Source organism: Myxine glutinosa, chromosome 5, assembly GCF_964187855.1.
Source record: "Myxine glutinosa chromosome 5, kmMyxGlut1.1, whole genome shotgun sequence".
Taxonomy (NCBI): Eukaryota; Metazoa; Chordata; class Myxini; order Myxiniformes; family Myxinidae; genus Myxine; species Myxine glutinosa.
In genome coordinates, this window is record NC_136265.1 from 14,752,435 (window position 1) to 14,768,175 (window position 15,741).

Sequence of the window (15,741 nt, forward strand, 5' to 3'; positions counted from 1 at the left end):
ACCGGAAGAAGAAGAAGAAGAGGCGGGTGATACGATCGAGAAAGATCGGAGAAGAAAGGCTTAGCTGCTTCGTGGTGGCGAGCGGACCTTGTGGACATTGGTCGCGAGCGAATGTTGGTTTCCCCGGGAAAGGGATTCCCGTGACAGAGTCGTTATTGCTGTTGCAAATAAACCTGTGTGACGGGTTTTGGTTCCGAGAGTGAATCATCGTTGGAGAGCAAGCTGACGTCTCCATTATCGGCCGGTCCGCCATTTCACCTCGCACCAGCCCTTTGCGCGGTTCCACGTGTGTGTTGTAGGTTTTCCCGGGGCGACCTCAGCGTGGGAACTGCTGATTGTTCATGTCAGCTTCATTGTCGGGTGAACGGAAAGTGTGAGTTTCCATTCACCTTTTGGGTAAACCATTACCGGACCGACTTCGGCCCGACCTCTCACCAAGCGGCTCTTCTGCAGCTTTTTTTTTTTTTTTTTTTTTTTTTTGTATACAAGATCGAGGCTCGTGAAAGAGCTAACATTAATCACACAAAAAGACAAACCGACACACAAAACACAAAAAACAAGGGTAGCGGCAAACAAGATGGGGAGAGAGGGGGAAGGACACAAAAGAGAGGGGGAAGAGGGGGAAGGACACAAACACAACATTTGAGAGCAGGGACATCGGGAGGACTTGGGGGGAGGTGGGAGAGGAATAAAACATATGAACACTGCAAGGACTCTGGGGTGAATTACCGGGGGTAGAAAAGATCAAGGTTTTCGATGGGGGAAGATAAGAGATGGTGGTGAACAGCTGTTTTAAAGACCTGGAGGGAGGAGTGGGATTGAAGGGAGTGGGGGAGTTTGTTCCAGAGGCGGGAGAAAAGGGGAATGAAAGAGTGAAGGTGAGCAGAGAGCCTAGACTTTGGCAGTTTAACCATAAGAGGGTTGCAGGCAGATCTTGTGCGACCTGAAGGAATATTGGGGGGACAGAGCACAGAGAGAGCTGGGGGAGCAAGGCCGGAGAGGAGTCGGTAGAAGACAGAAAGACCACCAACCTGCCTGCGGTGAGTGAGTGAAAGGCCCTCGGTGTTGACTACATCGCAGGAGATTCCAATGATTCTGAAAGCTTTGGCCTCAACAGCGTGAAGCCGAGCAAGGTGTGAGGCAGGAGCACCAGCCCAGAGGGGGGAACAGTATTCCATTGAGCTGCGGATGAAAGCCTTGTATGTGGTGAGGAGCTCAGGTGTGCCAAGGAAGGACTTCGCACGACGGAGGATGCCCAGTCGGCGACTGGCTTTGGAGGCCAGCTTGGAAATGTGGTTTTCCCAAGAAAGATCATGGCAGATAGTGAGACCCAAAAGCTTGAGCGACAGAACTTCTTGGAGAGGATTGTTGAGAAAGTAGATGGGAGGGTTGTCCAGTCGGTCCTTTCGGAGAGACATTGTAAGAGTGTGAGATTTGTCAGGATTGAAAGACATGTTCCACTTGTTTGACCAGTCTGTGATTTTGTCCAGGTCTGCAGAGAGTGAGGAGGCTGCAGACTGCCGATCTGAGGGATGAGGAATGGAGCGACAGAGAGTAGAGTCGTCAGCAAAGAGATAGAGAGGATTTTCAAGAGAGTCAGAGAGATCATTGATGAAGACCAGAAAAAGCACACGGCCCAGAACACTACCTTGGGGAACTCCAGCCTGAACAGGAAGAGGAGATGAGAGAAACCCATTCAGGGCCACACGTTGACTACGACCAGAGAGGAAGTCCGCCAGCCATGCGTGGAGATTTCCATGGATACCAAAGGAGGAGAGTTTGGTGAGCAGAGCAGGGTGCCAGACCGTATCGAAGGCACGTGAAATGTCAAGGGAGACAGCTCTAATTTCCTGTTTGGCGTGAGGACCTCCATCCATTGTTGAGAAAGCAGAAGCAGCATGTCCAGAGTAGAGTGACCAGGTCTGAAACCAAATTGATGATCAGAGATCAAGCCATTGGAGAAGAGGAAAGATTTAATATCTGAAGCAATGATGGATTCCATGACTTTGCTGATAATTGGGAGAAGGCTGATTGGTCTGTAGTTGCTGGGATCTGTTTTTGCACCTTTTTTGTGCAAAGCGGTGATGTTGGCTGATTTCCAAGCAGATGGCAGATGACCTTGAGCAAAAGAGAGGGTGAAGAGAACAGAAAGAGGGAGTGAAAGAGCAGAAGAACATGATATTAGGACCCGTGGGCTGATGCCGTCAGGACCAGTTGCAGAATCAGAGTCGAGGGTTGACAGGAACTTTTCCACCTTGTCAGGAGGAAAGGACACAGAGTCCAGGAGCAGCTGGGTACGACTGGGTACGGTGGGTACAGAGAGGGATGGGTTTGGGACACAAGATTTAGAGGCAAACACAGAGTTGAGGCATTCAGCTTTTTCACGTGCGGAGTCAGCCGTTAAGCCGTTTGAGGTGAGGGAGGGGATGGAGGGGGAACAAACACCAGAAACAGATTTGCCCAGACGCCACCAGGATTTGGAAGAGGGAGACAGATAAGAGAGTTCGGTCTTGAGAATGGTGAGATATTGTTTCCTGGCTCTCCTGAGGGTGGACAACTCACTTGTTTCGGGCTTTGTGAAAGGAAATGAGATTTCCTTCCGTTGGATTTGCTTTCCAGGAGACGAAAGCAAGTTGTTTCAGGGCAACAGCCTCACCACAAGATTCCGTGTACCATGGACGGGAGGAAGGGTATGACAACTGAAGACAAGATGGGATAAATCTGTGCATGAGAGAGAGCAATTTACTTTGAAAGAATTCCCAGGATGAGTTGATGTCAGAGGCGGTAGAGATGGGAGACCAGTCCAGATGATTGATGGCTGCTTGAAGACCGTGCCAGTTGGCCTGAGTGAAATGCCAGACTCGTCGATGCTGAGGAGGCTCTCTGAGAATGGTCAGAGAGATGTCCACTTTGACAAGCACATGATCAGATGAGCCGATTGGAGCAGAAGAAGAGCAGCAGACATTTTCAGGGAAGTTTGTCATAACCAAATCCAGAAGAGAAGATGCTCCGTTGACTGAGATCCGGGTCGGGAAATTGACAGATTGTGTCAGTCCCAGTGAGTCGCAGAAGTCCTTTGCTGAAGAGCCATGGCTGGTGAGAGAGGTACCCACACCCAGCCAACTGGCATGGTGACAATTGAAATCACCACATATGAGGAAGAGAGAGTTGGGATGGGTAGATAGAAGTTGGTCCATATTATCAGACAGTGAGATGTAGATGGAGTCATCGCTGTTTGGTGGACGGTACAACACACATATGAACAAAAGGTGGGAGCGAAGGGGAAGCCGTAGCCAAAGGTATTCCTGGGGGTGAGGTGGAGAGAGGGCAGTGGAGGGCGAGTGAGGAAGAGACTTTTTTATAAAGATAGCAACCCCATCTCCAGGACGAGGCTCAGGTCTATCATACCGGAGGAGGGAGTAACCTGGGAGAGATACCAAGGCATCAGAGACATCATGAAGGAGGAAAGTTTCTGTTAAGCAGATCACATCTGGTTTGTCAGAAGCAACCTGTATGGAGAGGTCAGTCAAGTTTGAGCGAAGGCCCCGGATGTTTGAGGTCCATACCGTTAATGAAGAGGAAGGGGGAGCATCGGGTCCAGAACAGGGGGGGGGAGGGGTAGGGTAAGATGTGGAAGAGGAGGAAGAGGTAGGGAGAGCTGTTGAAGGTGTGTCAGAGATTTCAGAGATTTCAGAATAGCTTGGAGAAAAGGAAGAATGGGGCGGACAAAAGGTTTGATGGAGATTGGGTGAGGCACAGTGAGGTGTTATTTGAGGAGGGGGAAGAGCGAGGCAGAAGGTTTGGGGAGATGAAGGTGAAAGTTGGAAGGGGGAAGAAGTAGGGAGGATGCTTTGAGGAGGAGGGGTGAGAGGGGAGTCTAGGAGGGGAGGAGCGAGGGAGAGTCTCAGAGGGGAGGGGTGTGGGGGGAGTTTAGGAGGGAGGGGAGGGAAGGGGCAAGGGGGGAGATTTGAAAGGGATGGGTGATGGGGAGGATTTGGAGGGGAGGGGTGAGATTGGATTTTGAAAAGTGTACGATTCATGGGAAACGAACATTTTTTGCAAAATGAGTTTGAGACCTTCGAGTCAAAAATACGTTTGAGGACACTGGAGGAGGGGTGGAGTTCTGGATAGTTTAGGGAATGTAGAAAGGAGGAACTGTAAGAGATGGTATTATATATATTTTTTCGAATGAACAGATTTGGTGAGCAAGACGAAAGCATCCTTTTGTAGGAAAAGAAGAAAAGGGTGTTATAATATATGAGAGAAAATAGTTGTTCAGGGGAGAGATTATACATTTCTAACCGCGTGATCGCGAACGAAGAACGAACGAACAAAAAGAACAACAAATAAACGAATAAGACCTGGGAAGGAAATATTTTTTTTGGGGTTTTTTGTTTTGTTTTTGTGAGTACAGATATTAAACAAGGAGGTACGGGGTGAACGACTGGGACGAAGCAGAGAACGAAAATAATTTCCGCGCATTCGACGAATCGCTGAGAGAAAAACAAAACCAGCTTTGACTGTCAATCGACCAGGGTTCAGGTCTCAGTACGACCTTTTCGTGTGATCGCCAGAGCGGGGATCGACTTTGGCCTTGTGTCGTGACACCGTGATTTTGGGGAATGTTACAGTTTGCTCACATTGGAGTACTGTGAGTTATTGATTAAGGAAATATTGGTGGTACCATCATAGGAATTGTATGGTTTATGATGTGCAAGTGAGAGTTTCCTTGTACTTGCGTTAAGTGTTATTATTGTGAGTTTGAATACAATAATTGGTTTTGTATCAATTGCTTGGTGTGGTTCTACCATTGATCATTGGGACACACACATAAAAGCACATCTTTCTGCCGTGACTCCTTTCGAGGCTCTCGGAGGTACACCGTGGCCGGGATTTGGGGAGGAGCACGTAACAGTAGCGTTAAGATTTCCCTTCACTGGAACTATGGGGCCAAGCCCGAACCATGAAAAACAGCCCCAGACCATTATTCCTCCTCCAACAAACTTTACAGTTGGCACTATGCATTTGGGCAGGTAGCGTTCTCCTGGCATCCGCCAAACCCAGATTCGTCTGTCAGACTGCCAGATGGTGACGCGTGATTCATCACTCCAGAGAACGCATTTCCACTGCTCCAGAGTTTAATGGCGGTGAGGTTTACGCCACTCCAGCCGACGCTTGGCATTGCACATGGTGATCGTAGGCTTGTGTGCAGCTGCCCGGCCATGGAAACCCATTTCATGAAGCTCCCGACGAACAGTTGTTGTGCTGACGTTGCTTTCAGAGGCAGTTTGGAACTTGGTAGTGAGTGTTGCAACCGAGGACAGACGAGTTTTATATGCTACATACTTCAGCACTCGGCGGTCTCATTCTGTGAGCTTGTGTGGCCTACCACTTCGTGGCTGAGCTGTTGTTGCTCCTAGATGTTTCCACTTCACAATAACAGCACTTGCAGTTGACCGGGGCACGGGGCAGCTCTAGAAGGGAAGAAATTTGACGAACTGACTTGTTGGAAAGGTGGCATCCTATGACGGTGCCACGTTGAAAGTCAATGAGCTCATCAGTACGGCCTATTCTACTGCCAATGTTTGTCTATGGAGATTGCATGGCTGTGTGCTTGATTATATATACCTGTCAGCAATGGGTGTGGCTGAAACAGCTGAATCCACTATTTAGCAACGTGGCAGCGGGGCGAGCCCAATGGGCATGGCTTCCTCCGTCTATGAAAAGCCCACTACACACACGTTATTTCCCGGGCAATGCCGGGTAACTCTGCTAGTTTCATATCTTGCTAAGTTCTTGACATCAATATTGTGCAATGTGGAATCTTACAGAGCACACACACATTCGTGATCTACCTGGCAGGCGCAGAAGACTTCTGATATTATAAAGCTTGCAGTGTTCATGTGATAAACTCCTGAGGTTATTCTGAGATTCAATAGCTCAGTTGGCTGTTGCCATGATAGCGATGAGGTCCCTGGGTGCAGGACTTCAGGTCCTAGGTTGAACCACAAATTCTTTCACACCAGCCCCATGTGGGAATTTATTCCCATTTATTAAACGATGTACTGTATATCACGATAGAAATGTATATATAAATATATATATAACTCATAATTTGTTTTGGAGTGTCTTGGACCATTGAAAGCACGTTATTATTGGAGGTCGACAGCCAAATAAGTCAAAAGGTATTGTAATAATTGTTTTGCAAAGCCATTTTTTAAAGGAAATCAACCGTATACCACACTGCACTTTTGCATATCGATAAATGTTAAATCCAAAAGCCATTGGATTTCTTGGATTATTGTGAACATCTTATTCGTATAAAGGTTTGAATGGCCCGTGTGACACGCAAAGCACACTGGGTATTTTTTATATTATAACCAACACTGAAGAGATGGCCTGTGGTTGTTTAAATGGTGTGGATGTAAGGAACCACAATGGTTGATTAATGGATGAAATGAACAGGACATTGGTCTACCTGTCCACCGCACCAAACAATCAACCATAATGTAAAATGAAGATGAGTTCTTCATTCTACATAATGGTTGATTGTTGTATGTGTGTCGTGTATGTGTATGTGTGTTTGTGTGTGTCGTTGGTTGTTATCTACATATGCAGGATTCAGAAGGTGGAACAGAGCCCTCCGAGGTCTCAAAGTATCCACCTTCGTGTGTGTGTCTATTTCTGTGTCTGTGTGTGTATCTGTCTGTTTGTGCGTCAGCGTCTCTATGTGTGTGTCTGTCTGTGTTTGTATGTGTGTCCGTGTGTGTGTGTGTGTGTGTGTGTGTGTGTGTGTGTGTGTGTGTGTGTGTGTGTGTATGTGTGTCAGTCATAGCTATTTTATATCTATCTACAGTTGAATACATCAATACCCCTGGAAAGCTGTAGTCTGGAGGTTGAGTAGCCCATGCTCGTCAGACTTTAGTATCAATGTCTTCTGCCATCAATAATGTCACCTGTAGTACATAGTTGAACATCTGCCAGTGCCAAGTTGTAGATGTGCCGATAGCTAACGTATCGTAATCCATTCACAGGTCACTGGTACGATGTACAACACTGGGAGGTACGTGGCTCTGCGTCTGGATAAGGAACACTTGGTGAATGTGTCTGGTGGACCGATGGCCTACAGCCACCGCCTTGAGGAGATGCGCTTACATTTCGGTGGCAACGACGTTCGTGGCTCTGAGCATCTGCTCAACGGACAGGCCTTCCCCGGAGAGGTAGGCCACAGGGGAAGTCAGGAATATTGCAAGGGATGTTCGTCTTGAGGACCAATGTTAGAGCAGGAATTTGGAATTTGTTCAGTATGCTGGCAATAACTTGCTTTCTCTTTGTGAAAGACACAAATGTTTGACGTCCATTGTCATGTACAGTGCACACAATTGGGCCGTAATGTTGTCAGGTACAGTGTCAGATGCCACATTTGAAGCCATGGCCGGGAGAAATGACATACGAGGCCCCAAGATACAAGTTATAAACAATCCATGTACAGTCCACAAACATCTTGTGGTTAGAAAAATGGGATACATCTCCTCATGAGGACTCATTTGAGCACCTTACCTAGAGGCCTAGAAAGTTGAGACGGCTCGGATCAGTTGGTCGGTGGGGAATGTGATAAGCATAGAATACCTCAAAGATATTGGGTCTAATGTTAAACAACAGCAGCGACTGTTTGAAAAGGTAATCATACGTTGGGAAGAATTCACAGAACAATTTGTGGTTATAATTTTTATTTTACTTCCGGTAGGTGTGCCCCACGAAACGCCAAACTGGGCTATTTATACACCTTAACACACAGTTCGCCAAAGACGGAAAACCCTCTGGGGAAGTGGGGCAAATTAGGTTGCTAGAACCTCCTTCGTGTGACCCTTGGTCTCCCTATCAAGTTTGGTTGAGATTGGACAAGGAACGACCGAATGTATGGTGATCAGACAGACAGACAGACAGACAGACAGACAGACAGACACCAAATTGTGTGTTTTAGTATGATGATTGCGGTAAAGGTGAGCCATGAGGAAGACTCATATGTTCATGAGAGCAATGGAGAAAACATCCTCAGAAGTAAAAGTAAGGTTTTTAAACTCAGGGACTCGAGTGTTGAAAGGAGCAACCGTGTAGGTGTGTTCTCATTAGTGAGTCACTATGACTGTGGGAAAAGTTGTTTACTTTAAATAACCAGTGTTCCCGCTGCTGTACACCATTTATACATATACTAGTCGGGTATGCTTACACATTGTAACAATACCAAAACGTGCCGCATACGTAGGTAAATAATAAATAGAAGCTCGATGTCACAAATAATTGTGAGGCAAGCATCACCGACCTCCTGCTAGATATCAATTGTTTAATTTTTTTAAGGATGTGTTTACAGTTTTTCATGTGAACTTTCATTGAAGTTATTATTTCACAGTTTACATTTATAGAAATTACAGTTTTCAAATGCCAGATAGGGATTGAGGTTTTATTTCACAGTTTACAGTTCTAAAAATTACAGTTTTCAAATGCTAGATATCGATTGAGGTTTTAATTTCATAGTTTACATTAATATAAATTACAATATTCAAATGCTACATATCGATTGAGGTTTTAATTTCATAGTTTACATTTATACAAATTACAATATTCAAATGCTATATATCGATTGAGGTTTTATTTCACAGTTTACAGTTCTAGAAATTACAGTTCTCAAATGCTAGATATCGATTGAGGTTTTAATTTCATAGTTTACATTTATATAAATTACAATATTCAAATGCTACATATCGATTGAGGTTTTAATTTCATAGTTTACATTTATACAAATTACAATATTCAAATGCTATATATCGATTGAGGTTTTATTTCACAGTTTACAGTTATAGAAATTACAGTTTTCAAATGCTAGATATCGATTGAGGTTTTATTTCACAGTTTACAGTTCTAGAAAGTACAGTTTTCAAATGCTAGATATCGATTGAGGTTTTATTTCACAGTTTACAGTTATAGAAATTACAATATTCAAATGCTATATGTCAATTGAGGTTTTTATTTCACAGTTTACAGTTATAGAAATTACAATATTCAAATGCTATATATCAATTGAGGTTTTTATTTCACAGTTTGTGGTTCTAGAAATTACAATTTTCAAATGCTAGATATTGTTTGACGTTTTTATTTCACAGTTTACAGTTACAGAAATTACAATTTTCAAATGCTAGATATCGATTGAGGTTTTTCTTTCACAGTTTACAGTTATAGAAACTACAATTTTCAAATGCTAGATAATAATTGAGGTTTTCATTTCACAGTTTACAGTTGCAGAAATTACATTATTCAAATGCTAGATATCGATTGAGGTTTTTATTTCATAGTTTACACTCATATAAATTACAATTTTCAAATGCTAGATATTGATTGAGGTTTTTATTTCACACTTTGCAGTTACAGAAATGACAATATTCAAATGCTAGATATCGATTGAGGTTTTTATTTCACAGTTTGCATTTATAGAAATTACATATTTTCAAATGCTAGATATAAATTGAGGTTTTTATTTCATCGTTTACACTCATAGAAATTACAATTTTCAAATACTAGATATCAATTGAGGTTTTTATTTCACAGTTTACAGTTATAGAAACTGCAATTTTCAAATGCTAGAAATTAATTGAGGTTTTCATTTCACAGTTTACAGTTACAGAAATTACAATATTCAAATGCTAGATATCGATTGAGGTTTTATTTCACAGTTTACAGTTATATAAATTACAATTTTCAAATGCTAGATATAAATTGAGGGTTTTATTTCACAGTTTACGGTTCTAAAAATTACAATTTTCAAATGCTAGATATTGATTGAGGTTTTTATTTCACACTTTGCAGTTACAGAAATGACAATATTCAAATGCTAGATATCGATTGAGGTTTTTATTTCACAGTTTACAGTTATAGAAACTGCAATTTTCAAATGCTAGAAATTAATTGAGGTTTTCATTTCACAGTTTACAGTTACAGAAATTACAATATTCAAATGCTAGATATCGATTTAGGTTTTATTTCACAGTTTACAGTTATATAAATTACAATTTTCAAATGCTAGATATAAATTGAGGGTTTTATTTCACAGTTTACGGTTCTAAAAATTACAATTTTCAAATGCTAGATATTGATTGAGGTTTTTATTTCACACTTTGCAGTTACAGAAATGACAATATTCAAATGCTAGATATCGATTGAGGTTTTTATTTCACAGTTTGCATTTATAGAAATTACAATTTTCAAATGCGAGATATCGATTGAAGATTTTTTTTTTAATGGAAGCATTTACTGTTTTGTTTTCGTAAAGTTTCATTTGCGGACGCTTTCCGATGTTTCTGTGATTTTTCCGGTGTATCGGCTTCGATGTCCGTCAGCACGCAAAATTTCAGCTCTTTAAGACACTAGGAAGGTACTAAACATTAATATCAGTGAGTGGTAAGTGGTTAGGATGAGCTTTATATACATTTATATATATATATATATATATATATATATATATATATATATATATATATATATATATATATATATGTGTGTGTGTATATATATAAATATATATACAGCTTGCTTATCCAGTCCAATTGTTTCCCCGTTGTTCCACTGTCACAATTTACACCTTTCGTGAGCCTCGATCTTGTATTGAACCGTGTTCATCAACCGTGCATGGACAACCATAGGTTGGCAACCATTGCACAGTCTTGATGTACCAAATGGCCCCCTTCTGCATTGAGGTTTCTTGTAAGGGAAGTCAATAAAAAAGAGAAACTAGAGGCTTCATAGAACACCTTTTACTGCGTAGTCTTGAGTAAAAAGGAGGATATTTTAAACTCATGCTTATCGATTTCCAAGCACGATCTATATTTCCTACGAGCTGCCATTTTGTCTGAATAGTGCTATTCCCCAACGCTGAGAGCGAGAGGTGAATTTGATTGGTCGAGATGACATAAAATGCCATAACATTTTGTCCAAGTACTGCTGAATGGAAGGTTTTTGTAAGTGCTTTTTGTAAGTCCTAAAATCCTGCTCTGCCGCTCTATCTCACCCTCTCTCTTTTCTTTTCACCCTATCTTTTGCTCAAGGTCATCTGCCAGCATCCTGGAAATCAGCTAACATTACCGCTTTACACAAAAAAGGTGCAAAAACAGATCCTTGCAACTACAGACCAATCAGCCTGCTCCCAATTATCAGCAAAGTCATGGAATCCATCATTGCTTCGGATATGAAATCTTTCCTCTTCTCCAATGGCTTGATCTCTGATCATCAATTTGGTTTCAGACCAGGTCACTCTACTCTGGACATGCTGCTTCTGCTGTCTCAACAATGGATGGAGGTCCTCAATGCCAAACAGGAAATCAGAGCTGTCTCCCTTGACATATCACGGGCCTTTGATACGGTCTGGCACCCAGCTCTGCTCACCAAACTCTCCTCCTATGGTATCCATGGAAATCTCCATGCATGGCTTGCGGACTTCCTCTCTGGTCGTAGTCAACGTGTGGCCCTGAATGGATTTCTCTCATCTCCCCTTCCTGTTCAGGCTGGAGTTCCCCAAGGAAGTGTGCTGGGCCCTGTGCTTTTTCTGGTCTTTATCAATGATCTCTCCGACTCTCTGGAAAATCCTCTCTATCTCTTTGCTGATGACTCCACTCTCTGCCACTCCATTCCTCTTCCCTCAGATCGGCAGTCTGCAGCCTCCTCACTCTCTGAAGACCTGGACAAAATCACAGACTGGTCAAACAAGTGGAACATGTCTTTCAATCCTGACAAATCTCACTCTCTTACTATGTCTCTCTGAAAAGATCGACTGGACAACCCTCCCATCTACTTTCTCAACAATCCTCTCCAAGAAGTTCTGTCGCTCAAGCTTTTGGGTCTCACTATCTGCCATGATCTTTCTTGGGAAAACCACATTTCCAAGCTGGCCTCCAAAGCCAGTCGCCGACTGGGCATCCTCCGTCGTGCGAAGTCCTTCCTCGGCACACCTGAGCTCCTCACCACATACAAGGCTTTCATCCGCAGCTCAATGGAATACTGTTCTCCCCTATGGGCTGGTGCTCCTGCCTCACACCTGGCTCGGCTTCACGCTGTTGAAGCCAAAGCTTTCAAAATCATTGGAATCTCCCGCGATGAAGCTATCTCTGAGGGCCTTTCACTCACTCACCGCAGGCAGGTAGGTGGTCTTTCTGTCTTCTACCGACTCCTCTCCGGCCTTGCTCCCCCAGCTCTCTCTGTGCTCTGTCCCCCAAATATTCCTACAGGTCGCACAAGATCTGCCAGCAACCCTCTGATGGTTAAACTGCCGAAATCTCGGCTCTCTGCTCACCTTCACTCTTTCATTCCTCTTTTCTCCCGCCTCTGGAACAAACTCCCACACTCCCTTCAATCCCTCTCCTCCCTCCAGGTCTTTAAAACAGCTGTTCACCACCATCTCTTATCTTCCCCCATCCAAAACCTTGATCTTTTCTACCCCCACTAATTCACCCCAGATCCACCTTGTTTGAAATTCCAACTTCTTTCCTGGAAATCCTGGCAGTGTCCATATGTTTATACCTCTCCACCCCCCCCCCCCCTTCACATGCCTCCCCCCCTTCACATGCCTCCCCCCCTTCACATGCCTCCCCCCCTTCACATGCCTCCCCCCCAAAGCCCTCTCCCTCCCACAGATCTCTCCATGTCTCCATGTCTCTCGGTCCCTGCTCTCAAATGTTGTGTTTGTGTCCTTCCCCCTCTCTCCCCATCTTGTCTACCGCTCCCGATGTTATTTGTTTTATGTGTGTGTTTGTCTTTCTGTGTGATTAATGTTCGCTCTTTCACGAGCCTCGATCTTGTATACAAAAAAAAAAAAAAAAAAAAAAAAAAAACTTTTCCTAAAAAGGCGATTCGTGTTCTCCATTGTTCAAGTATATCATTCAATTTAAATACAACAAAGATTTTAAAGGTCGGAGAACAAAAACATTTGGGAGTTTACCACCATTGATAAACTTCAACGTTACATTAGTTCTTTTACGACACCTAAAAACTAGTGTAAAAGTTTTTTATAGGGTGGTGTAAAAGATTCGTCTAAAAACTAATCTTTTACACCACCGTATTTAACACGTTACATTAGTTCTTCGTGCTTGTTGTTTGTGTCCTTTATGACGTCCCTAAAAACAGTAAGTTTCCTGTTTGGAATTATTTTAAATTTTCTTTCACTGCAAGACAGGTAGACAGACAAAATCAATTACCTTACTCCTCTGTATGCACGCGCACGCGGGATGAGATTCTATATAATTTGCTAGAGCCAAAGTACTGCTTAACTGAAGTTTCTTGTTGCGATTCGTTCCGATTAGTGTTCAAAATAGAAAATTGAAGTGAAAAAAAGACAGACAGACAGACAAACAGACAGACAGACAAACAGACAAAGTAAACCAATTGCTTAATCCTGCTTTTCGCTTCTCACACGCCGGGTAATAATGGGAAATGATTGACCAAAACAAAATGAAATCACCAGTATAAAACCGATATAGGACAATAATAGGACAATCGCTGCCAATGTACAAGTGGCCTCGCATTGAGCGCAGTGAAAAGGAACAACACACGTGGTACAGCAGATGGAGTTTCGGATCCGAGGCCGAGCGGAACGATGCGTTCAGTAAAGGTGTTTCAAACCATGTTCGTGTTTGCCGATTGGTTTTTGTGTGATTTTTACATCAGTTAGGGCACATTCTGATTTGTTAAGTACTACTATACTCTTAGTTTTATATGCCATTTGTGTTTCTTCAAAGAGCCCATATGTGCAGCTGTTCCGGTAGCATGCAAAACTGAGTGAATCAATATGAGCAGTTGAATTTGTAGGCCCCATCCTAACTAGTCCTAAAAATAAACAAGTTTGATTTAAATCCCTTCAGCTTTTGTCAAGTATCACATTTTTGCCAGACCGGACAGGTTTCGCGTTGATCTGTGAAGCGGTTTCGGAAAAGGTTGTTTTTTTAAATATCGGCTTTCAAGCTAAAATGGCTACCACACCAAGTGACATATGACATCAAAAATGTACACTCTGCAATGTCTGCATATGTATGGGTAAGGAATCGTGTTTGTGAAGTTTCTTGTTGATCGGATAAGGTTCGTTTATCTATCCAAGATGGCTGCCAAACCACATCACCTACGACGTCATCATTTTCAAACTCTATGCAGCAATGGTGTTCAATGACATTTGTAAAGTTTTGCATCGACAGGGCAAGCGGTTTCTGAGATATAATTATTTAACATTTTCCTTCAATCCAATATGGCTGCCACACCATGTGACCAATGACGTTTTCGTGATCAACTTTTAATCGCCATGCCGAGTCCATGACACTTGTAAATTTTTGAGTCGAACGCTTTTGTTGTTTGGGGGACGTTGTTTTTTTATGGTGTTAGGTGAAATCCAACATGGCTGCCAAACCATGTGACCTATGATGTCGTAAATGTAATATCTCAATACAAATGGGTCATAGATCATGTGCATGCAATTTCATATTTTTAGGATAAGGCATTCGATTAAAACATTTATGGCTAGTATACCACTTCACCTATGATGTCATCATTCCAATTGGGAGTACTTGAAAATGTGGCAAGCTTCAATTTTTCCATTCAGAGGTTTCCGAGAATTTTAAAAATTATTATTTGCATTTAATCCGAGAGGACTGTCATACCACATGACCTATGACATCACAATTATCATAAAAACATAATACATAGGTGTCGCTCCTACCCTGAAGGTTTTGTCTCAATCGGACATGTGGTTACTGAGAAAAACGCGGTTTAGCCCGTACAGACAACCCGAAAACATAATGCCTCCGGCAACCTTCGGGGGCAGAGGCATAAAAAGTGGACATTGATCGAAGCTGCTATCAGGATGGACTACAGACAGATATACGCACACTCGCCTCGAGGCTGTCCAGCCTGGGTTAGAATCCCGACCCAGCTATAAACTGCTGTCCTGGTGTTTCACAGGCTGGAATCATTTCACAATGAGTGGCTGTCCCTTAGATGGACGATAAGCATTACTTCTTGGACGTTAAAGATCCCACGGTGTCCTTCGCTAAGGGTAGGCGAGCTATCTCCGGCATCCTGAACAAATTACAAATTCCTGCCCTGACTTTCTGAGAGGGAGGAGGGAGAGAGGAAGGAGGGAGACAGAGAGAGAGAGAGAGAGAGAGAGAGAGAGAGAGAGAGGGGGGAGGAGAGAGGGAGGAGGGAGGAGGGAGGAGGGAAAGCGAGATGGAGTGAGAGAGGGAGGAGGGAAAGCGAGATGGAGGAGTGAGAGAGATGGAGGAGGGAGAGAAAGAGAGAGGACGAGAGAGGACATAAAGGGAGGAGGGAGAGAGATGGAGGTGGGAGAGAGAGGGAGAGATAGGGGGGAGGAGAGAAAGGCAGGAGAGAGAGAGGGAGAGAGAGAGGAGGAAGGGACGAGAGAGGAGGAGAGAGAGAGAAGGGGGGGAGGAGAGAGAGAGAGGAGGGGAGAGAGAGAGGGTGGGAGGGAGGAGAGAGAGGCAGGAGAGAAAGGGTGAGAAAGAGAGACGAGGAGGGAGGAGAGAAAGAGAGAGGGGAGGAAGAAGAGAGAGGGAGAGAAGAGAGAGGATGAGAAAGAGAGAGGATGAGAAAGAGAGATGAGGAGGGAGGCGGAGGGAGGAGAGAGAGGGAGAGAAAGGGAGAGAAAGACAGAGGAGAGAAAGGGGAGGGGAGGGAGGAGGAGGGAGGAGAGAG

The 15,741-nt window shown here is 43.6% G+C and overlaps 1 protein-coding gene across 1 annotated transcript in view; it reads left to right on the forward strand.

Moving 5' to 3' along the window:
- The window catches only part of CA10 (carbonic anhydrase 10 (inactive)), a 484,303-nt gene that overhangs the window by 368,234 nt on the left and 100,328 nt on the right, over positions 1–15,741 (forward strand). Inside the window, exon 4 of the mRNA XM_068117755.2 lies at positions 7,035–7,220. Within this exon, the coding sequence (XP_067973856.2) occupies positions 7,035–7,220 (186 nt within the window). The remainder of the gene's footprint in view (positions 1–7,034; positions 7,221–15,741) is intronic.